Here is a 24077-nt window from a genome sequence, read left to right on the forward strand (position 1 = left end):
ACTGGCCCAGGCCTTTGTCTTTTTCCTGCATCCAAGAGTGTCTCCTATCAAGCTGATAGCCTCACAGCAGATGGCAAGCACTCACTGCCGATGCACCCAACAGCAGCATCACTCCTCAGCCTTCACAGCTCCTCTCTTAAGTCAGGCTACCTTTGTACTGGAGGAGATGGTGGCCTGTGGAGCCACACAAATGCCCTGCAGCATTATCATGGTTTCATCCTGTACCTCTAGCCAGGAGGTGATCCCTTGTCTGACAAAAACAGACAAAAAAAATTAACAACAACAACAAAAAAGAAAAAATCACAAACAAAACAAACAAATGAACAAAAAACACCACAACTTCTCCCCAAAAAAACCCCATGGAGCAGGTCCAGGAAAGCTGGTTCATAGTGCCCTATATGCGATCTGGGTGCTGGCATCAGCTTTGCCAAACCCTGTTCAGAAACCTCAGACCAGAAGTGCCTAGGGAGACACAGCTGTGCCTGCCATGGGCTATAAAAACACCTGGGAGCTGCAGCTGTCTTGGACACCATAGAAAAAGACAGTTTTTCTTCCTTCTTGGGAAGAGAAACATATTATTTCAGTTCTAGGGCAATCATTATTGCACCAAGCTCTCGGCTAGGCTTCCTGGCTGGTATAGGAAAGAAGAAGAGCAAAGTCTGTGTCCCTAGTTCACGTGTTTGTAGGAAGATATCATACCTGCATCTTTCTTATCCTTTTCCTGGCTCTTGGGCAATACAAAGAGAAATCTGGAAATGGCTGGTGGGGTGATTTTTGACTAGGTGCTACACAGGCATGGCCACACACAGGCCAGTGCTGTGTGTCTGGAGGTTGCATGCAACAAGGTTTCCCAGCTGACATGGAAGTGCAAAGCCAGGCTGCTCAGGATGGCTCCTGGCCCTGCACTCTGCAGGTCAGTGCCTGCCCTCCAGCAGCTCCTCTGGCTTTCACCCTGCCCCAGATGTGCACACTTGCAGCTGGACAGGGACTGTCTGGAGACAGCCAGAAGCTCAGCTGGCAGGAGTCAAGGTAAGTGCTGCCCTCAAAGGCCAGGGCACCAGTGATGACACGTATTCCCAAGAGTCTTTATTAGAGCTGTCTAAGTCTTCCTCCTGTTCTGAAGTGGCTGCTGCAGGTTCCTTTGATCCGTCTCCCAGACCTATAAACTCCTGGCCTCCCTCTTCTGGACTGATGCCCAGGACTTTCATGTATGTGCTCAGAGTGAAAACTTTCCCCACAGGATTTCTCCCCAGGTTTTTTATGCTAACCCAAGAACTTGATCTTATCCCTTCTAGATCAGTGTCATAGACAAGAAATAGGGAAATGCTGCTGCCTAGATCTCTTGGGATAGGAGGGAACCAGCGAGGGAAATTGCACCCAGAGGTGTCTGTCTTTCAGAAGGCAAACACTTTGAGTGCTGGCATGGGAAAACGGGATGCTTTCTCATCCCAGTTAGTCTGGAGCACAGGAGACTCCCAATTTTTCATCTACGCTTCATGTACAGACTCATACATTTTGAGAAAGGAGCCCAGCTAGCATTAGTGCCAGAACAATTTTTCATGAGAGGAATCTCATTCCAGCCCTTGCAGGAAGCCAGAAGAAGCTAAGAGGCATGGGATTCAATCACACTCGTTGAAATTATAGCACAGCCTGATATTTTCTGAGCAGTGGACAGCCTTCTGCTCCATCTATAGCCTATCAAGGAATGAATGTAGGTAAGAAAGTGTAAGATACTGGTGGGCCTAGTGCACCACTTAGGTTAACTATATGTGGATTTGCACTTGGAGGGGTTGTATGATGAGAGCTGCAACAAGAAGCCTTCCCTGGATTTATGCAGCCTCTGCTGCAGAGACCATATGATCACAAAACAGGTATCTGTAACACAGACCCATCTGCTCCACACAGTGCTCACTTGCTACCAAAGGCAACAAAATCAGGCAGAACCCTCCAAGGAACTAAAAGACTAAAATGACCGCATACTCCACTGCTACATCCTTGCTCCAGCACTTGGCTGTGTTTTCCATTTCAGGTGACAGCTGTGTCAAGTAAGGCCACCTCTTGTGCCATAGTCTGCAAAAAGCCTTGCAGCAGAGCCATGATCTTGGCAGGAATCCTTAAGTGCCACTGTAAAGCAAGTAAATAAACATTCATTGTTTTTTTATGTATCTGTGAGTCTACTCTAAGAGGTCTTGATACTATTACAGCGCTGAGGACAGGCTGAAATTAGATAATAGCACACACAGCTGGCATCTATTCCCTTGGAAACTCAGGTAAAAATGCATTTAATACCTCTCCAGTGACAATGAATATTCATTAATATGACATAGATGTATACTTGATTTGAAAATAAGAACAGTAATTAAAGAGCTGTTAAGGTTAAAAAGCAACAAAGGAAATTCAGCTACTGAAAGAGCTGTTCAGGGATTAGCTTCTAACCTGTCTGTGCATGGGTAAGCACAGGAGGCCTGAGATTTTCCACTTGATTATTTTACATGTAGGCAGACTGTTTGTTTTGCTTTCCCTCCCCAAACTCTGACATCTGGAAATGACCTGAGTTCAGAGTTCATTTCTATCACACTCTTACCTTATTCTCACACAGAACAATTGTGCTCTGCTGAGGCACTTTATTCTGTCTCTTTGCCTGCTCCAGTGGTATTGAACCAACAGGAAGTGAAAGGGAAACTTTCTGCAGCCCTTTGGGAAGGAAGCAATTTAAATGTCATAATTTATATACATTCTTTTTATTAAAATAGCCCTGGGGATCACCAGTAAGATAGCTGACTTGCTGTAATCTCTGAAAATCTCCATCCCACTGGCCGTGTCATTAAAGCTGAATTTCTCAGGGATGTTTCACAAAGGTTCCTTTGCAGGGTGACTTGTGGCTGTGATCCGAGCAGTGTGCACAGGGTGTGCTATGAGTGAGTCAGGAGAGAGGAATTGGCACTGCTGTGCTTGGAGAGGGGAAGATGTGGAGCACGTGTGTCCCAGGGCAGCACAGCACTGCAGGACTGAGAGGTCCCACTGCTTGATCACAGCCAGGGCACACCCTGTGCAGTCTCACCCACTGTGTGCCTGTGCCAGAAGGACGACCTTCAGGCTCTAGGAACAGGTCAGTGACATCCTCCAACCCCAACTGTGCCTTGCATCACCTGCTCCCTTTCTGGGGGGGTCCAATGGCTAGTTATGCCACTGAAAACATCAGGGCAGAAAACGAAGCAAACCAGGTGGAGAGGCAGACCACTATTCTAACCTCCTAGCATAAACATAAATAAAGAAGTGAATCCACCCATTTGGCTGGTGTTTCAGGCCGCTCAGTGAGGAGAGTTAACTGCAAATTGCCTGAATTAGAAGCAGACGAAGTGTATCTGCCTTTGCCCTAAACTAACCTGACTTTCTGCACAGCAGAGCTCGGTGCAGACAAGTGTCTAAAACCAGTGACAGAGCCGCGGCAGGCACCCGTCCTGCTTCTCGCACCCGCGTCGGAAACGCTTTCCTGTTCCGTGCAGGTACGGGTGTCACAGAAGGCAGCCCTGGGCTGTGTCACCACGCCGATCGATGTGATTGCCTCACAGACGAACGATAAATGTGTGTTTTCTGCCTGCCTTGGCTGACTGGCTGGTTTTGCTGGAGGACATGTTTGGTTTGATTTTTTTTTTCCCCCTGAAGAAAATTCCAATTCCACGCTTAGGGAGTGTATTGCTGATTCAGCCTAACAGCCTTTATCCTTCTAATAAGAGAAACGGCTAGTGTTTGCTCTTTCTAGAAACCTAATCTGAGAGTTTTAAGCGACAGGGAAACGTGATATCCCATTTATCACCGATTCTAACGCGCCGTACATCCCTCGGCCGTAATCTGCGGTACCCTCTAACCGGGCTGGCGAAATTCACGCCCGTGAAATCCGCGTGTTCTGCTATAAACAGCAGCCTCTGGAGGGTAGGCGGGTGTCCGGGGGTTGCGCCGCTCGCACCCGGCAGCTCCGGTTCCCACCCCGGGCCACCTCCTCCAGAAGCACCCGGGCTGCGCCGCCGCCGCCTCCCCTCCCTGGGCGGTCCGTGCCGCCGCTGCCCCGTGCGGGGCCGGGCCGGGCCGGCGGGGTGGGGGCTCCGGGAGCCCGGCCCGCCCCCTCGGCGGGGCCCGGCTTCCCCGGCGCGGCGGAGCGCGGCGGCAGAGCGGCGGCAGAGCGGCGGGGCTGCCCCGCTCTCCATGGCGGTGGCGGGGCGGGCAGGGCGCGGAGCTCGGCTGAGCGCGGCCGCGCTGCTGGCGCTGCCGGCCCTGGCGCTGCTGGCACTGCTGGCCCTGCTGGCGCTGCCGCCCGGCCGCGGCGGTGGCGGTGGCGATGGCAATGGCGAGGAGCAGCCGGGCTCCTCGCCGCCGCTCCTGCTGCCGCCGGGCTTGCGGGAGGAGCTGCGGCAGAGGCGGCGCGATCTGCGGCGGCTGGAGGCGGTGGCGGGCGGCGGGGAGGCGGCGGCCACGGGAGGGCTGGGCTGCGGCGACCTGCACCGGGCGACGGCGGTCAGCGTGCTGGGCTGGGGCTTCACCAAGGTGGTGGCGCGGGCGGCGCTGGCGGGCGGAGGCACCGTGGCCCTCAAGTCGGTGCACGGGGCGGGCCGGGAGGTGCGGCGGTGCGTGCAGCGCTACGGGGCCCCGGCCGGCTGCCGCCGCCTGGCCGCCTACAAGCTGCTCAAGGAGGTGACGCTGCTGCGGCGCCTGCAGCACCCCGGCATCGTCAAGGTAGGGCGGGCGCGCCTTGGCGGGGGCTGCGGGAGGCGCTGCCTCGGCACGGCGGGGAGGGGGAATTGTTGCCGGGGCTGAACAGGTCCGCCCGCGGTGCCCACGCTGTCCCCCGGCGGCATTGGCAGCGACATCGCCCCGACCGTGGCTTCTACTTTCCCACAGCTGCACGGCCAGTGCTATGACAACAGCGGAGATGCTGAGCTACGGGTCACAGCCATGCTGGAGCTGGGATCCCCGCTGGAGATGATTCAGCTCCTGCAGACCCCCTGGGAGGAAAGATTTAAAGTAAGAAAACAAAGCGAAGGAGTTTTATCAGTCTCTTTTAGACCACAAACTGGGAAAATCGGCGAAGAGCCTGTGATGACCGCTGGGGCAAACGGGATTCTCTTGCCGACACTCTCTTTGATTCCCGCAAATTGTCTGTAAATCGTTTCTTTTGCATGCCTTTAAAATCACATTAACACAGCCCTAGCTTGGTGTCTCACGGTTAGTTTCTTTCTCCGTGGAGCGGTGTTACAACTTTAGGTGGGAGGAGATAGACACAAAATCGTACTCGGTGCTGAGGCGGTGGTTAATAACGTCTGTTACACGATAATGTTAGTTTTGCCTCTATATCGCCTATATACGTATGTATATATATATATATATATGTATATATATATATGCAGAAGGGCTTTGGTCAGGATGCCTCTCAGCAACCCTAACCTGACTTAGGAAAGCCACCTCAGCATGCTCCGAGTCTGTAGTTTGCTGTGTGTTACCTGTTCTAGGCAACAAGCTGAGCAAGCTGACCCTCACCTTGTGTTTGTGTGGTGTGTCACATTTTGGCCTCTTTAGGAATTGCTGTAGTAAAATCACTACTAAACTGCTTTCCTCCTGCTGTAGGTGCTAGGTCTGCAGCCCTTCTAGTGAGATCTGTCTCATCTCCTAGGCATCCTGCGTAGGGACCCGTATGCTCTCCAGGAATATAAATGACTTGTGGCATGGCATTTACTTTGGTTATAGTTTGTTTTACAGTTTGCCTCAAGGGCTCAGTTGGGGGTTCAATACTACTTGTTGGGGTGCCAGGAGGAAAAAAGCAACATGTAAAAAAAGCAAGGGTATCTTAGTGTCAGCAAGAAATGCTTTGGGCAAATAAAAGCACAACAGAAGTCCTAAAATAAAATCCCTGTCTGCATGTGGTCCTTAACGTTGAAGGGAAGCCTCACCGTCTGAGCCGGAGGGGCAGTGTGGCAACCGCTCGCTCAGCTGTGGGACGCGAAGCTGGGATTCTTATGATTGCTTCACTAAGCAAGTTAAAATAGCATCAGAGCTTCCCCAGTGCAATTCTCATGGCTTGGGGAGTTTTACTTTCTTCAGCTCTGTACTGGCTTCTATGTAGCTTTCCTAGCACCTCATCATCTAAAACATGCCAAAGTAAGAAACCCACGATTCTGGATTAGCTGGTGGTAAAGTTTGGTATGGTGGCATTAGAGATTTTAATAATCTCTTGACTGCAGAAGACAGTTCAGAATTTACACTGGCACTGTCTAGTCCTGTTTCCTAATTAGGGTGTCTAAACATATGGGATTCCCCTGTGATGAGCCACATCAGATACCAGGGATTGTGCGAGCTGTTCCAAGGGAAAAAACCCTCATGCCTGCACAGATCGCTATCAGCAGTGTCTAGGGGTGACGTGGGGCTGCCTGGCACACCTAGCTGAGGATACACTGTCTGATGCCAGGGCTCCTGATACTGAATGAAAACTGCTGAAAAAAGCTACTTGAGCAAAGTGCTGGTGCAGTATAAATGCACTTCTCTAGCTCTAGTTTGTTTAAAAATAATTTACCAAGCTTTCTGCTGGGTCAGGTATTGTCCGGCCTTTCCCTGCTGCCAGAAGGTTGTCATAAAAACAAAAAAGTTGGCAATAAATACATTGCAAGCCTTCACTAATTCTTCAGAAGCACGACTGTGTGCCCAAATTCATACTGCTGAGTGATGCAGCAAGGCATGAATGTGGTATTAATGACCATGGAGCCTCAGTCTGTATTGAGCAGCATGGGGGAAGGGAGGGGAATCTATTAATTTTACGCCAGACTGGGAAAAACCCTTCTGATTTCAGCTGGCAAATCAATATAACTCCTGAAACATGAAGGCTGCTATTGTTTTCCTCACAGCTTTCTCTTCTAGTTCTTATAACTGCAAATGTCTCTTTTCGTGTACACACATTTTTAAAAAATGTTGCTAAACTACTTACCAGTCAAATCCTGTGGCAATGTTGATAATAAATTTTGTAGCATACATAGAATTACCTTTTAAATTCTATATGCTTTTTTTCCCTTTTAATTTAATTGAATGCCCTCCCCTTTGTTCTACTTCCAATTTAATAGCTGTTTTTCATCTGGTCTTTCTTCCATGCATATTCATCTTCTCTTCCTCAGATTTGCCTGAGTCTTGTGAAACTGCTGTTTTACTTGGCACATTCCCCCCTGGGTTCAATAGTCCTCTTGGATTTCCAGCCAAGGCAGTTTGTTATGGTGGATGGAAACCTAAAAGTGACAGACATGGATGATGCCAGCACCGAGGAGCTGTCTTGCAAGGAAGATAATGACTGCACACTCGACTTCCCTACCAAAAGTTTCCCTCTCAAATGTTCCGTGGCTGGGAAATGCGAAGGAATGAATGAAAAGAAGAATCTGTTCAATGCATATCGGTATGTCCCGCTGCATGGGGGAAGATCTGGGGTGGTTGAGCTGATGCCCTGCCATGTAGCCTCTAGCACCTTATTCTTCTTCCATGCGGTGATTCCCCTCACCTCTGTCAAAGGGTAGTTAAGGATCACTTTGAAGCAAGTCATTTTCCTTATAAGGCAGGAAAATAGTGTACTTTTTGTCTGGTGAGAATGAAGGCATCTTTCTTCTGCTGCTCCCTTTCCCCAACACCTTCTAAAAACTTGCCCCAGAGCTTGTACCTGTAAATTTGCTGTTTGCCAAACAAGCCCTGGTGTTTGACATGCATGGGCTGTGCTTGCTGAAAGCAGTGGCAGTGCAGGCTACCCGCAAAACCCCACCAGCTTGGAGTCCCTGTTGTTGGGAACAGGCTGGCCAGCCCTTCCCTTCATCTCCAAATCTCCCTATGGGCTCCTGTGGAAGAGCAATAGAGCAGGTTACAGGCAAGGGGCTGAGGCTGCTGCAGCATTTTGTGTAGGCCATCAGCTGAAAATGCAGGGACTTTTGATCACCACTGATGCTTGGCAGGTCACCTCTGATGCTTGGCAGGAAGCCTTGGCAGCTGGATATTTACCCAGAAGGACTTAGTAAGAGAGCCTGGATTTCCAGGATTCAGTGCTAAAGGGCAAATCCCTGCATAGATTATTGCAGCCTTGCAGTTGTACTTGTTTCTTGTGCACTTGTTCCCTAGAACAGGAATTTTGTGGAAGGGTCAGGAGATGAATCATCCTGACTTTTTTTGGAGGCAATAAGAAGGTCAAACCTTTTCAGGGCAAGAGAAAGATCTTGTATGAGTTTTCTTTTATACAGGTTTTTTTGTTTGGTTTTTTTTTGGTTTTGGTTTTTTTTTTGGTGGGAAATACATTGCTTAGTATACAAAAATGGCCCAGGGGAATGAAGGGAAGCTTTATTGCATGAAGCTTTGCAAGGTAGATTTAATGCAGCAAGGACCAGTCTTTCAGCCCAACTCACAGGAACCATCTGGGGCACCAAGATGTGCTCAAACATAACTTTATAACCAAAGCAGACTTACTAGTTGCATATGGATAATCAAGTCACGGGAAAATGTAGACAACTTAATCACCAGGGAAATGAAGGCACTGTATTATAATCAGCCTGTGGGATTCTTTTGCAGGTATTTTTTCACCTATCTGTTGCCACACTCTGCACCACCAACTTTGCAGCCCCTTTTGAGTGATATTCTGAATGCAACAGGTATCAGCTGATATTCATAAACTTCTTTATTAGAAGTCTCTAAATGGTATTTTGTGGAATTGCTTATCTTTGTCATCTTTTTCCTTAAATATAGGTGATTTACGATACGGAATAAATGAAACACTGAGAGCTTTTGAAAAGGTTTTACATCTGTACAAATCTGGGCTCTATCTGCAGAAAAGACCTCTTCTTTTAAAAGGTAGTTGATTTTGAATGCTATAAGTAAAGTAACTACTGAGGGAGTGAGGCACTTGGTAACTGGTCAAATTCTGATCTCCCATACATTTAGGCAGTTTGTAGTCACTAGAAAAAGCACCAAAAGTGTCCTTTTTTTTGAGCAGGCTTTTCTTGTTTTTTTTTTTTCCATGGGAGCTATGCATGATTGTATTGCTTTGCAAAGTAAAAGCATTGCAGACAACCGGCATGGACTTGTGTTTGCACTGTTTCTACATACTCTTCTCATAATGAACATCAGTATTTCAAGGGAAAGTGCTTGGCCAAGTACTCAGCAAACTGAGTGGCTTTTGTCTTGGGATATCCTTATCCTTTGGACCAACAGGTCATTCTTCTGGGCTGATATTCAAACTTCCCATTTCGCTGTGTGGCTTCTGTCTGCTGGCAGGTTATTATGGAAACATAGAGTGGGGAGGCGACAGCACTGAGATGAGTGTGGCAGGGTACTTAGAGCCTTGGTGCCCTCCAAGTTCTTTTTCTCTGAAGATCATTCTATGGGACCTGTGGATGGATAAATGTGCCTTTATGAGGTACATTCCTCTGAAAAGGACCCATTCAGTGGTAGAGATGAGGCTGATCAAAAGGAAGTTTCAAAAATCCAGCGGTTGCTGTGGCTTGCATTTTCCTAAGTATTCACATGAGGTGGTGGGTGATGGTGGCTTGCAGAAGGAAATCTCTTTACATATGAAAGAACTATAATTTGCACTGTTATGAACAAAGATATCTGATCATTTGCATGGAAGGACCAGCAGCTTTAGCAGGAATTACTGGTATTTTCCAACAACACCCGTCTGTTGGTTTCGTGCTGTGCCAACATGATCACCATCCTAGAGGTGTGGGAAGGTGAGGAGAGACTCTTAGCAGTCAGTGAACAATAGCCTGAACAGCACCTGCTCAGGCTTGTCAGGTCTTTTGTCAGGTCTCCTTGTCAGGAGCAGCATCTGGCCTCCCTTTGCCCCACTGGGGTTCCTCAAGCTCCTGTTTCTCTGAGTGGCACCATGATGGGTGGGTCAGTTTGTGCCCCGTGTAGCTTGGAGCTGGATCTGTGACAAGCTGCTTCTGTTGAGGCTGGGGTGTAGGAGAGGCTATTTTGAGGTTGGCTTCTCCAGGGGAAACATGGAGGGCCTGTGGCTTTGCACAGCAGCCTCCTCCTCTTACCCACCCCTGCGGTGGCACCCCCTCCCTTCACCCTTGAGACCTCTGACCCCTCTCCTGCATCTGGGGGGGAATTGCTGTGCACTGCTCCACTGCAGAACCAAAGGGCAAGATTTGGGTTTCTTTCAACTTTGCAGCTCCTCTCCTCTCCACCTTGGTAAGTCAGTTCAGTCTGTCACTGTTGCAATTCTTTTAAGATTCTCACTGATCAGGTGTGTAGCCTAAGTACTCTCTGAAAGTGCCCCTGGAGTGTTTCCCTAGACACCCTCTTTCTGTCCCCAGACTACATCTCCCTAAAGGGTTTCCGCACAGTGGAAGGAGAAGACTACAAGTGCTGGCCCTCCTACAGCCACCTGGGCTGCCTGCTGTCCATTCACAGCGCCGAGGAAGCTGCTGCCATTTGTAACTCCCAGCTGCAGTGTCAAAGCTTTATCGTCACCCAGCACAGGACATGGACAGGTGAGCTTGGGCAGTGTGGCAGGGTGCTGCCACGTGCTGCTGCTGCCTTCCTCCATCGTGCCTTGAGTCTACAGGCACGTATAAAAGCTGCCTTCCTTATTCTCGGGCTCAGATGGCTGCCACTGTGGGCATCCAGAAATCCTGAGTGTTTGTAAAGAGACACAGGAGCAATTATGTTCTCCCTCTGCACCTTTTCTCCTCTACAAATTTTACTCAGGAATGCCAAGTATTGTTAAACACTTACTCATTTCTTGCAGAGATGGCTCCACTTTGGTGTTAGGCTAAACAATCCCTGTGGTATGTACGGTTTGCAAAGCTGTGGAGTTTTTAGAGATGAAAGAAGCTGTGTAAAAGAAGGTGGTTACTATTGTTATAATTAAAAGAATCATAGCTTACAAGTTGTTATCCCCTTTATCAAAACTAAAGCCCCAAGCCAAGGGATTTCCAAAATGTCCCTGTAATTAGCTCTGATTATAGCCTCTTACAGTTAGCATGTTTTCAGAATTATTTTTAATTATCTTATTTAGCTGACACTTCAAGCATGGTCTAAATTGTTTCTTGAAGTAAAACACTAAATGAGGTAAATGAGTGTTTTCACCCACGATGGTGCTGAAGAATCATGTTTTGTCAGCTCACATGACATTTCAGAAAAACCCCAGACTACCAAAAATGCAGCTTTTCTGTGGGCTTGTGTGCAATTGGCATGTGGTGAACTAGTTACATAAGAGTGCTTACATGGATGCAGCATAAATCTCTTTGAGCCACCAAGTTTCACACCAGCAATGGACTGTGTGAGTTGTGCCTAACACAGCACATCTGGCTTCCTCACGGGGCAGCTGTTAGTGCTGTGTGTAGTGCCTGCCCAGAAGGAATCCTGCTTGAAAGCACAGCGAGGAGGCAGGAGAAGCATGTGGGACCCTTTCTGCAGTGCCTTGCTAGGGTGCTGATCCCTGACAGCCTGCACCATGCCTGAGGTCCTTAGTGTTTCCCTTCCTGGCATTTTTCTTCCTTGCAGTTTCATGGCTCATCTTTGCAGCCAAAGATGCCAGAAGTGTGTGGCTGAGATGCCGAGTGCCTAAGTTTGCCAGCTGTGTTAATGAGAGCTGTGGGAAGGCGCTGGTCTCTCCTAGGGCTTCTTGGTAAAGCAAAGCAAGATGTAGAAGCCTCTGGGGTTGGGTGATGCATTCCTTGTGCGCACTCTGAGCATCTGGAGTTTGCTGGGAGTGTAAAACACATCTATGGCAGGGCAGAGTGACCCTCTGTTGAGCAAGCAGTGTGTTCCTGTGCCTTTTGCAATAAATGGCATGGGTCAAGGTGAACCTCTCTCCTCTATTAAACTTGTGTTTTTATTTCCTTCCCAGGACGCCCACTCGCCTCATTTCAGAGTAGCTGGACTGATTTAATACCGGATACAAACACTGTAGTCTATATTAAACGTTCGGCTTCCTCAGGGGAAAGACTTTAAAGACAATGAGATCACATGAAATGATCCTGGGAGGAACAAACCACTGGGGAGAATTTCATCTGCTGGAAAGAATGACATATTTTATTTTGCTTTGGAGTGGGATCTCCCTGCCAGCTCAGATAGAGTCAAATGCTGCTGTCTCCTTGATCAAAGCTCAAATTTTTAATTGCTGCTCCGCTAGCTTCTTTTCTGTTCCCACACTGCTGTTCCACATAAATGGTCTCAGTTTTAGTCAAATGTTGCTAGACTGTGCAATACTTAGCTTTGCTGCTTTGGCCAGCTTTTCAGCCAAGAAATAGAAATAGCTTCAAGGGATCCAGCTTGGGTAGGCTTAGTTATTTCAATCACCTCCAAAAACATACAGATAATGCACTTTGGAGAAGGCAACATCTCTTTCTGCAGCTACTAACTGGGTTTTCTTACTACTGCAAATGTAAAGGACTGGATTTCAGCGATGAGGCCAAGGTTGCAGGGTTGGGATCCATAACTGGAGGTTGATTATGGGGGTGGTTCTCCAAGGAGGGTCCTGATTCAGTTCCTTCCAGTGCAGGGGAGGGAAGTGGTGGATAGGTCAACACTGGATCCAAATATCTGTGTTTGGATATAGGATATGGGGTTGATCCTATGTGATTTCTAATACCAGCTCCCATGTATCAACCTTGAAGGTTTTTCTCTGTTACTTTCCATGAAAGAGCAAGGCATTCAAATAATTTATATGTAAGGTGTTACTTTGTATGATAAAGAATGACTGTTTATAATAAGCATGCTGTGAAAAGTGTTTTTTTTCCTTAAATTGCCTAAGTTTTTACTGTAACCAAATGAAGAAATGCCAGTGTTTCCTACCTTCATCTCACCTAGCATCGTTACCCACTCCTGAGGCCAACCTGTGAGTGCTCCAAGCAGCAAGTGAATGTTCCTGAGCCCCCTCAGACACTTGGGTCTTGAAGGATGCTGTGGCTGTACTTGCAGGTTCCTGAGTGTGGAGGAGACAGTGTGGTCCCAAGAGCCTCCTGCAACTGCCCTTTGCTAAAATGGTAGATGTGGCCTCTGAAAAATAGCTAGGGTTAGTATAATTTCAGACTAAGAGATGACAGTGCAATGTGCCACTGCTGGGAGTCCCTGGGAGCAGTGACCATCCAGTACCTGTTCTGCAGCACTGTCGGGAAAGCCTAAATCACCACTGACCTCCTGGCTCCTAGGGAAGGTCCCTGGCTTTGTGCAGGAAAGCCTCACTACAGCCTCAGCGTGATGCCACGTTGTTTTCTGCTTACCCCACATCGGAAATTACAGTTTTGGGACCAGGGCAGCAACGGTGTCGCCGTTTCAGTGTGGGGCCTTGCAGCAGCTGGGGCACCCCTGGACTGAATAGGCTGGAACTCTTGCCTGGAGTCGTGCTGTGTTTTTGCTGGTCTCTCCCCGTGTTTCCTGGCACAGGAGCACACCTTTCAGCTCTTTTGTGCTCAATTAACCTGCAGCAATGCCTCTGCATGGTGGCTTTCTCATGCACTGTAACCCCTGCTGCTTACTCTGGGGCTGGACACTCCAATAGTGATATCAATTAGTGACAATTCCTAGTTAGCACAACAAGAAGGCTCTTGTGATGACCACACTGCTGCAGGCTTTGTGACAGCAAGGATTTTTAAATGGTCAGGGACAGATCCCTCTCTCCAGCAGGTCCTGTGGAAGTTGAAGGGAAGGTCCTGCCAGGGGTCTGCTATTGTTTTACATCGACCCCACTGAGCAGGGCTTCAGACATCTGCTCTGTTCTACATCAGCAAGAGGTAATGGGAGTTCATTCCCTATCTCTCTGCCTCCTGAGATACACATCAGAAGTACTTCCCCCAAAGCAAAGCCTTGCAAGGGCCAACCTGGGGTCATTTTTGAGATGAAGGAAATAGAATTCAAAACTTGAAGTGGTTCAGTTTGTGTTAGAAAGACCTTTCCATCTTAAAAATTTCCCCTGGTGGAAAGAAGACTGTGTATTTTAGTTGTGTGACGCTTCATTCATGTGGCAGGTGTTTCTGTCATTGTAGGGTTGCTGTCCATCATGTGCATCCCCTTGGTAAATGGTGAAGGTGCAGGGAATGCCAGTGTCACTGTAAAAATCCAGCTTCCAGCATCAGACCTGTAGTTAGACCCTGGGAGCAGAAACCACTGATCATGTCTTGAAAGTTCTGAGCACAATGTGATTAACAAGCAATAATAATAATAAAAAAATAAATAAAAAGGGAAGCTAGGCTTTAAAGAATTACAATGCTGATCTGCCGTTGCCGCATCAGATGGCTTTTGTAGGACCTTTAGACTACCCTGTGCAAAGGAGTAAGCACATTTTTAGTACCTCATGAGCACATTCATCTGGCTGGCACAGAAGTAGCCAGGGCACAAGTGTACCTTTATAACCAATGCTCTTCATGTGCTAGAGACTCAGAAGTTGCCACAAATATGCTGGTGCATGCACTGCTTCTCCTCCTACTTCTGTGCAGCTCCTCATGTCACTCATGAGCATGCCAGCTTCAGTCTGATTTGGGGTGACATCCACTGCAGCCCAGTGGTGCCCAGTGAATCCTGGGTGATGAAAAATGTTTTCGCACCCTGCCACATCTAGGGCTGTAGTTTGACATGCATTTGAGGAAACACAGTCACAGGGAAAAGCAATTCCCACCCTGCTTTTTCCCAGCTTCTTGCTGTTATTGTCTGCTGAGAAACTTTTACCTAGGGCTAAAATGTGCCAGTTTAAAAGCACATGGGGTTATTTCTCTGCTAGACTGCAGCTTGTGACTCCCAAGTTTCAGGCAGCTCAGATGTGGCTCAGGTGCAGCTTCTGTGCCAGGTCTGTGTGAAGTACCCAAGCTGTTCCAAGCCCTGAGGGGTGGCTACAGGAGGAAGCATCTTCTATACAGCTTTTGGGCCCATGTGGCTGTTCTGTAGTGTACTATCTTTATGCCCCATCTCACTCAGTCAGCCTTTATTCATTCTATCCTTTTACTAAATTATAACTGGCTTAAGCAGCTTTAGACTATCAATGCAACTGAAAATTTCTGTGCATGCCTAAAAACTGTATTTCGGTAACTACAGCACATAAAAACTCAGGTATAAACATTTACTGCCCTTAAAACTCCTGGTTGCTGGATTCAATTTGTCTCTGCTATCGCTGATCAGTATTTCAGCCACCATTGTGGAATATGTAGCAGAGGAAAGTGCTTGGAAGGAAACAGCAGGGGATCAATTACAATGGAAACCATGTGTGCTGGAGGAATAATATTTACCTAAATGTGTCTATCACATCTTCCCAAAGGATGCTGCCTCTAGGAGAAAATGGATATGAAAATGTAGCCTCTGTAGATAAAAGTTAAGAATATAATTTTTTTTAGACACAAACTTTAATATTCTTAATTAATTCCATACTGTAATAACAGAGATAAAGCCACATCCATGAAGGATAATACCATGAACTCCAGAGATATAAATCACAGTTTAATAAATAGCAACAGATGCTGTATTATTCATGTTCAGTATGTTTGCACAGACGTTTACATGACCAGTGACTTCACGACAGATTGAAAAGCAAAGTGGGGGAGACAGAGCCCAGTAATGAAAAATCAACTCCTGGTGCATCAGGCAGGGTTCAAGTACCAACGCATGTCAAACCTCTATTTTGACATGGCATATTCCGCAAACTTTGATGCTCTAAACAACATTCAGATGAAATTTCAAATCAGTTTGGAGAAAGAAAGGAGGAATCTGTCACAGTCAGCTGGAGGCCCAAATCACACATCTGGATTAACACTGATTTCTGTAAGGGCACCCATATATTGGTGTACCAAGCACTGCACTTTGTGGCTACAAGTCAGAGCACTTTGGTCCTACTGGGTTGAAACAGCTGGGTTTGGGCTCCAGTTTGAGGAATCAGTGAAGAGTAACTCCAGTATCCAGAATGGCCCCTTGTGATGGATTGGTAGGACTTCAGAGTGGACCATTCTTGCTAACTGTAGTACTTGGAGCAACCTTTCCCCTTGGTTCCGTTGTCCCAGTGTACCAACGTGTCACCACCAGCAATGTGGATATGGGAAAATTCACAGAAGAGAATTTTATGAGAGGGAACTGTGAGCTCCTCTGCCTCCTCTGCAGTAAGTACTTAGTCCAGGATGGTGGATATTCCCTGAGCTATAGTTCTTGGCTAATGGGAAAATGTATGATTACATCAAACAAGGGTGTATTAAGGGTGAGTGATAGCTGAAGGGAGCAGCTGTCAGGCTCCTCTGCTTGGAATTCAGCTCCTGGCTCTGTGGGAGAGCTCCAGGCAAGGGCTTGTGCTTCAGGGCCTTCAGAGCCTCAGCCTGCCTAGCTGGCCAACCCAGCATGGCAAAAGTGCTGGATTTACTGCTAGAGAAGGCTTCTTGGCATGGTTGTGGAGGAGATGGAGATGCTGACAGTATTTTAAGAAATTCATATGCTTGGACCTTCTGGGCACAAAGTTATGTCCCTTCAGTTCACCCACTGCCACAACTGCCTTATCCTCACCCATTCCCAAGGACCACAGCCACTGTTCTCCCTCAAGCTCAAATCTATACCTAATGCCTGCACACTCACATCTCTCTGTCCTGTCATTCACTCACACCCCTGCTCCCATGTGCCATCTCAGCACACCTACTGGTTAACCCCTTGTGGACCCACACCTTCAACATCCCTACATGGCCCCAATACCTCTCACAGCCAACACACAGGATCACAGAATTAGAGAATCATTGAGGTTGAAAAAGACCTCTAAGGTCATTGAACCCAACCATTAGCCCAGCACTGCCAGGTCCACCACTAAGCCATGTCCCTAAGTGTCACATGTGTTTTTAACACTTCCAGAGACAGCAATTCCACCACTTCCCTGGGGAAGTAGTGCCACATAGAGCTGAGGAGCCCTTATTTCTATTCTGTCAGAGGTGAAATAGCCCTGTGTGCAGCAGGAGGCCGTGTCTGAAATGTAACCACAAGATCAGCCTGCCTTTGATTTGTAACCTCTCCTTTCATTTACCATCAATGGTTTCTAGATTAGCAAGTGCTAAATACAATGTAGTAATGCCTTCCTGAGAAACAACCAAGTTTAAAGCCATGCATTAAAATCACATTGCCTTAACTGCATTGTATGTCACAATGCACATGGTGCATCACACCTTCCAAATCCAAGTCTAGACAAGGCTTAGGAAAATGCAAATTCCAACATCATGTTACATTTATCAGTATTTATCCTCAAACCTCATAAAAATCAATAGGAGTCTCAAGTGGACTTTTTGGCTAAAATTTTTTCCCTTCTTACAATACTGGAAATGTAAGATATAGCCTCCAATCTAAGTTAAACACCAGCAACCCCCAAAATTATGAAACAAGCACACAAATTTTCAAATTCTTGTACCTGTGAGTTATATCTCCCACATAATGCCTTTAGCAAGTGTTTTTCTTTGCTGGGAAAAACCTTGCTGCAAATTCCCTCACTACTTCAGGTGACAGATCAGAGAGTTCAGGTTTAGATTAAAAACTTGATAATGAAACCTAAGGACACAAGTTTATCATCGCAATGGGTAGCCAGAGAGGTAGTTTATTAATGTCTTGGAAACGCTGGAGTGCACAGGAAATTCTCTTGGACCTCCAGTGGAAAATGTCAAGAAATATTTTGGCACTGCTGCTGTGTCCTGTCCAGTGCTGTTCCTCATTCACTTGGGGAGGGAGTCATTTACTCCCACTCCCAATTAATCTTGCCCTTGTTTGTTTGTTCTGATTCTTTCAATACACAAGAGACAAACCATGGTCCCTCCCAATGGAGTTAATGCCACGGTTTGCATTTTTCTGGGCTTGACTCTTTCAGTTCGTCTAGCAAAACTATTGTTACATAACTATACAAGTAACTTTACCTTTGAAACAAAGCAGTGGCACCAGCCTAAATACGCTTGTACCCCAGAGTTGTGTGAAACCCCAAAGTTTTACTGGCACAGCTAAAGAGCAGTTCCAGATATACTCTGGGAATTACCTAATCATTGAAATTGATTTGCTTGCTTGCTTGCCTGCTATATGGAAACAACAATTAAAACCTCTATCGAGACCCAGTATTATATAAATAAATATATTTATTTATAATAAATATGCAGAAATAAATCAGCAATATATGTTTGATTCACCCAAAGAATCTTTGGTAGAAGCTGCTTTCAGCACAGGATAATGAAGTTTTCCTTAAAAAAAAGTAACTGTGCTTAAGAACTGCATCTCATTAAATAGTTTTCAATTTTATTTTAACAGAGTGCTTCATCTTTGAAAAAAAAACTGTGAACCAGTGTTATTTTAACAGCGCTTCCTCCATCTTACTAAGACAGCAGAGCAGCATAAGGATTAGTCTCTCATCCTCACCTTCTGTTTTTGTGCTGATAGTAGCTATCATCCTGTGCTAATGGAAAAGCCCATGTGCACATGCCAGCGATGCCTCCAGGGAGAGGGAGGATGGTCTGCAAAGCCTCACTGCGAAGGACCCTGCAGGATGTCACCAAGGCTGTCAAGGGAACTGCCACCCTTAGGCAGAGGAGATGGACACAGCATCTCCCTTGTCACAGCAGCACTCAGCATTGCTCTGACCCTTCCCCACCAAGAGATAAGGCAGTGGCTGCAGACAGTGGTCAGGCACTGCTGGGATGTGTCCATGGGAGAAGGGTGGAGGCACCTGACGTAGGGAGACAGCCCACCCATGCTGTCTCTGGCAGCATGCATGGAAACAGAGCTCCTGCACCCACAGAGCCAGGGGTGGGTGGGACTGGGACCAGCTCCCCATGTTTCGACATCTTTTCAGCTCATGATCTGAAGGATCACTGTCCTAGGGCTGAATCTGATGGTGATGTGCTAAGAAAAGCAACAACCAACAACAGTGCGCTGTAGCTTCTGTTTGAAATACAGATATCAGGAATTCTTTGTTTGGAGCCATTGTTTAGCAAAGGAGCTTCATTCCTGCTAGTCTGTAGATGAGCTATCTTGGGAAAGGGGAATTGTTCCCACACCAGGAACCAAATCAAAGTCATACCTTCATCCTTAGAAGTGCAGTTTTACCTTGCCTGACCCTCCCACCCTCCGGAGAACCCCACGCTGGAGAGGATGGGCTTTGCACATTCATGCACAGGAGAAGAATAGGGAGAACAAACAAAACACCCCACCCTCTTCCACTTATGTAAGATCAGAAGGAGAGTGTAGGCTAAGCCCAGAGGACTGGATTTATGGTTTCAGAAGAACCTAGTTATTAAAATGTTATGAAAGTTTTCCTCTCCTTTAAATGCATAAATATGCAGATGAAAGGAACCATGTGATCTGGCCACTGGCCATACTGCTGCAGGCTCAGTCTAATTATCAGCTGCCAGCTCTGCTGCATTTTAAGTGGTGAACATGATTAAAGATACACAGACAATTGAAGAAAGTTAGATCAGTTCTTCAGGCCTGCTTCTATTTTATAACCACATGGCAGCTTGGCCTTGAGACTAAATCTGTCCTTAGATGCTGAGGGAGAAAAGTTCTGCTGATCAGATGGGGTTTTTTTAACCACAAGCTCCACGTGCTCTTGAATTTATCATTTTCATAGCAAGCTATTTGCCAAGTCAGACTGTTTCCCTTCCCCACTCTGAGCAGAAGCGGGGCTCTGAAGGGGTGGAAAGATGCAGGTAGGACCAGGTGTGTGTGGGGGGTCAGGCACTGTAAACATGTGGCCAAAATATTCAAACTCTCCTAATCAGAGAGGTGCAAACTTGTTTCAAATGAGTTTCAAAACCAGCATTTCCTGGGACTTCTTATTTCTCTTGGGACTGGAAATATTTTCAAGAAACCCAGATGGTCTCATGCACCTGGGGGACAGCCACAATCCTGTGGGCAGGACAAGGAACTAGGAGTTCTCTTCCAGAGCTGCCAAGTTTTTGAGTCAAGTGTCATTGCCATTGCAGCGACAGCAAGGCCAAAGAGTCTGGCAGCATCTGTCCTTTTGTCATCATATTCACCAGGGGCCAGAGCCTGGCTCTGCAAAGTGACAGAGCTGTCAAATCTCACACACTGGGTGTGAATCTCACACTGTGGGTTTTGGCCTCAATGCTTCCCATAGCTCTGGCTGGGACTTGTGCTGTCCCCAAGCCTCACCCTGATCCCAGGGCTCAGCAAGGTGGATGCATCTGCTTGGCTCTGCCTGGGAGCTGCTGTCAAGCTGCACCATGCCTGGGGACTTGAAAAATGGCAGGCTTCTGAGTCACTTGTTTTAGTGTTGTTCCATAGTGCTTTGCAGAAAGGCGTGTCTTTTCAAAAGACAAAGATTTGGCTGGGTTTTAGCACCATTACAAGTGTGGCACAGCTATCCATATGGAAGTAAGCTGGTGTCTGCACAGCTGCCATGGCCCATTCCAAGAGTGGCTGGAGCCATTGCCTGCCTGCACATCCCTTGGATAAGCACAGCAGCTCTGCCCTGCCTCAATCTGCTGGGCCAGTGCAGAGCAGATTGGTGCCCATGCATTTGGCATCTCCAGACGAGGCTGTTTCTTAAGCCAGGTGTGGAAGGGTGCACCAAGCCAAGACATCCTATTTCATACATATTCTACTGCTGCTTCAGCAGAGCCCCAGTTTCAGCTGGGATTTCAAGATGCCTCAGATATGCACTGACTCCCTGTGCAGGTTCCCCAAAGGGACACCCTGCTCCATGGCACCATGTGTATCCTGGCTCCTGAGCAGCCTCTGTGGCCTTCCCGTGAGCCAGCTGGCCAAGGGCAGCGGCCTGGGTGCCACTGAGCTGTGCTCCAGGGCACTGCTGTCTCTGTGAGGAAGCTGTGGTTCTCCACAGCCGTGTGGCCATGGCCCTGTGCTGTGGCAGCACCAAGCTGTAGCTGCTGTGCCCAAACACCTCTGCCACAGCTGGGGCATCTCACCGGTGTTTTGTGGGCACTGGAGCAGGGGCAGATGGCTCGGCACTCCTTGCAATCACCAGAGAGAAATGGGCCCTTTCTGGGGCAATGCATTTGACCCCTATTAGATATCTACTCCTGCACAGGATGAGTTACATCCTCAGAGCACCTATTGATTATAGAAGCAGTCCAGGGTGACTAGTTCAGACCCTGACTTGTGAAATGGATCCTACTCCAGGAGCCTGGTGCCAATACTTGTCTGTATAAGCTATGAGGCATGGCTGGTGGAAATGTGACTCTACGCTCCTCCTGAGCCAAGATCTTCACATATCAGAGGCTGGGGAGAGGGGAGCCAGGCTGTCTTCTTGCACCCTGATTTACGAGCTAGATGCTAACAAAGTCCCTCCATCCTTTGAAGAGGAGCAGCACATGAATGCATGTAGCTCTCTCTTTCCAAGGTCAGGGCCTCCTCAAGTTTCTTGCTGATTTTACCATCACATATCTGACCAATAAACTGAAGGGAGACAAAGCTGGAAAATAAAACCAATTATTGTCTCACACCTGGGCAGCCCCAATGCCCACCCCTCCCCATCACCACTGCACAAGCTTTGGGTTTTTAGCCTCCTTGTGTTATAACAAAATGCATCTCCTCTATGCCAAGGTTGTGCCTTAGAAAGCCCCACTGAAATTTTGTGTTTCCCTCAAAGGTTTTCTGTTTCAGTAGTGGGACTGGACCACCACTGTTCTCAGACAGCCGGGGATCCCCAAAGACACATTTTGTGATGACAGATTTGCTAAGGTGGAAATCTGCATTTTTCCTATTCTGCTCACCCTGCATTGCTTCCCAGATCACATTCTCTCTTTTAGGAATAAAGAAGTGTTGTGCTCTAACTGCTCAGTAAAGGATATTTCAAAATATAATCTCTTTCACTGTTTGACAAAATAAACATGCCTCTTCCTAGAGATTATTCCATTGTAAAAGATAAGCAAAATGGACCAGTTATCAGTGCTAACTCTCCTATAAAGGCCATTCCATACTGATCCAATGCATACCGTCAGGCCACAGAAGTCTGTTTTTTCTGACACATTAATAATGCATAAGCATGCTACTCTTTCTAGTCTCAGCCAGATGTCTCTGCATTATTAGCCTACTGTCACTAATATATTCTCTGGTAGAGGAAAAGAGGATTAATAACATGCAGAGAATGGCAGTAATACATATATATATTAATAATTCTCTGTTTTCTGTTCTCAGTATTTGTTTGCATTTAAACATGAGGACAGGGTGGGAAGGGATTTCTTGTCAGCCTGCTGGCTCTTCCCTCTACTTCTTCAGGGCTGCCCCTGAGGTACAGTACAGCTGGGACTTCTGAGATCCTCTGCCCTTGAAGTAAAATGTTATGTGTAGATTTGCATCTCAACCCTGCTATCAGCTTACTGTTTATCCACACTCCAGTCATATAATAGCATACATTTTGAGTTAGGGAGCTGTTAAATGGATTGGTTCAGATGCTGAGGGATGAGGCACACAGAAAAAATGTGCCTACATTTACAAGCCAAATTCACATTTCAAAAACTCAGTTTTTATCAGTACAGGAGAGGAAAGAATACAAATAATTTAACTGGAGATTGAGAACAAATAGGAGCATCTGACTTCAGTCTGCCAAGCCAAAGCAGCACCTCATTACTGCCAAAAGGGTCTCACAAACTCCTTGTCTGCCCTTGCCTCTGTGGTCCTGCCTTGAGCTCCTGCTCCCTGAAAACCAGTTTCACCCATTAAAATGGCAGAAAATTTTCTGAGCAAAGAAATTAAAATTGGTATGTGAGTTTAGTGAGAAAAAAACTGGCTGGATAAGTGCCATAGGAAGAGTGAGGTTGCTGATGGGTTAAAATGTATTGGTAAAGAAAGGCTGGAGAATGGGCAGGGGGACATGACAGGAGAAAGGAAAGGTGTGGCTGGAACCACCATGGTACAGGAACATTGTCCTTGTGGTTTCGTGCTCCACTAAAACAAATATGAATCTGTGCTTCTGGAAAAGCTATACCACCACTTCCCTTGCACCATCCCCTGCAGCGAGGCTGCTTCACAGCCAGACAGATCAACAGGCATTAGAGACAGAAATGAACCTGAAGCAGGTATTAGTGTCAAGTCAGGGAACTCCCTGCTGTGAACGTGTGGTTGCATGAGTGTGGTCTGGAGGCCAGGGAGGCAGTGAAAACGTGAGTGCCAGAAGCAGGGAGCTGCACAAAACCCACTTTTCCACCCATTCTTGGCGCAGACTGAGACTGACTCACCTTAATTAAGAAACTGCCCTCTGTCTCTCGTCTCTGAGAGGAGGCTCATGTGCTTACAGCTGCTTCTGAACTGCTTTTAATGGGACACAGAATCATCACAGGATGGTTGAGGTTGGAAGGGGGCTCTGGACATCATCCTGTCCAACCACCCTGATGAAGCAGGGCCACCTACAGATAATTGCACAGGATTGAACCTAGGTGGTTTTTTATTATCTCCAAAGAGAGAGACTCCACAACCTCCCCAGACAGCCTACTTGCAAACATAATGTGAACAACACAAGTGCCCATCAGCACTCTTCTACAAGGGAGTTCAGGGAAGACCTCAAATTTGAACTTGTGAGATACTGCATTTCATCACCCTGCCTGGACTCCTGTGTCTAGTTGTCCCTTTGTATGACAACTGAATATGCTCTGTCACATTGTTTTAAAATTACTTTGGTTAGCACTGGTATGGGCTCTCTCTTGCCTAATGGAAATATCTCCCCAAATAGAAATACACCCTGAGAGGCACTCCCATCTCCCAGACACTGCCATGGGCCAGTGCAGGAGCTTACCTAGCAGAAACCAATTCTTTTCTTTTTGCCAGGTCAGTTTTCTTCTGGTTTAGTTTCCTGAGCTGACTAACTCCATGGTCAGATGAGCATCATGCCAGCAACTAGGTATACAGGAGGGACTGGAACAGTACAACTGATGAAACACTTGGTTAGTGATGTTAAACTATTGTGCAACTACAGCTTGCACAGCTCATGTAAGTAGTAGTAAAGCTCTTGGCCTCAGAAACCCCAAATCTCTAAATACAATAGTGCACAAAGGGATTCTGCAGACCCATTCACTTGGATTGTGAAAGCACAACAAGTAAGGCCAGGAAGGCAGTAGTGCTAAGCATTTTGCATGACCCCAGTAAAAAGAGATGCA

General features: G+C 47.1%; 1 protein-coding gene across 1 annotated transcript; it reads left to right on the forward strand.

The window, feature by feature from the left end:
* Positions 1-4203: 4203 nt before the first annotated feature.
* On the forward strand, positions 4204-12731 carry LOC102111069 (extracellular tyrosine-protein kinase PKDCC-like). The gene is made up of 7 exons (XM_005520383.3): positions 4204-4731; positions 4897-5019; positions 7155-7426; positions 8578-8657; positions 8752-8856; positions 10329-10505; positions 11867-12731. The coding sequence occupies exons 1-7, from the start codon at positions 4204-4206 to the stop codon at positions 11968-11970; spliced, it is 1389 nt and encodes a 462-aa protein (XP_005520440.3). The 3' UTR covers positions 11971-12731.
* The last annotated feature ends 11346 nt before the right edge of the window (positions 12732-24077 follow it).

Source organism: Pseudopodoces humilis, chromosome 7, assembly GCF_049639895.1.
Source record: "Pseudopodoces humilis isolate 2021_Gansu_Grassland_sample_001 chromosome 7, ASM4963989v1, whole genome shotgun sequence".
Lineage (NCBI taxonomy): Eukaryota > Metazoa > Chordata > Aves > Passeriformes > Paridae > Pseudopodoces > Pseudopodoces humilis.

Bases quoted from the DNA above. Each gene is read 5' to 3' on its own strand.
- LOC102111069 (XM_005520383.3), top strand. From the start codon at position 4,204: ATGGCGGTGGCGGGGCGGGCAGGGCGCGGAGCTCGGCTGAGCGCGGCC. The intron at 8,658-8,751 runs GTATCAGCTGAT...CCTTAAATATAG, and splicing joins TGATATTCTGAATGCAACAG to GTGATTTACGATACGGAATA. The intron at 8,857-10,328 runs GTAGTTGATTTT...TTCTGTCCCCAG, and splicing joins AAGACCTCTTCTTTTAAAAG to ACTACATCTCCCTAAAGGGT.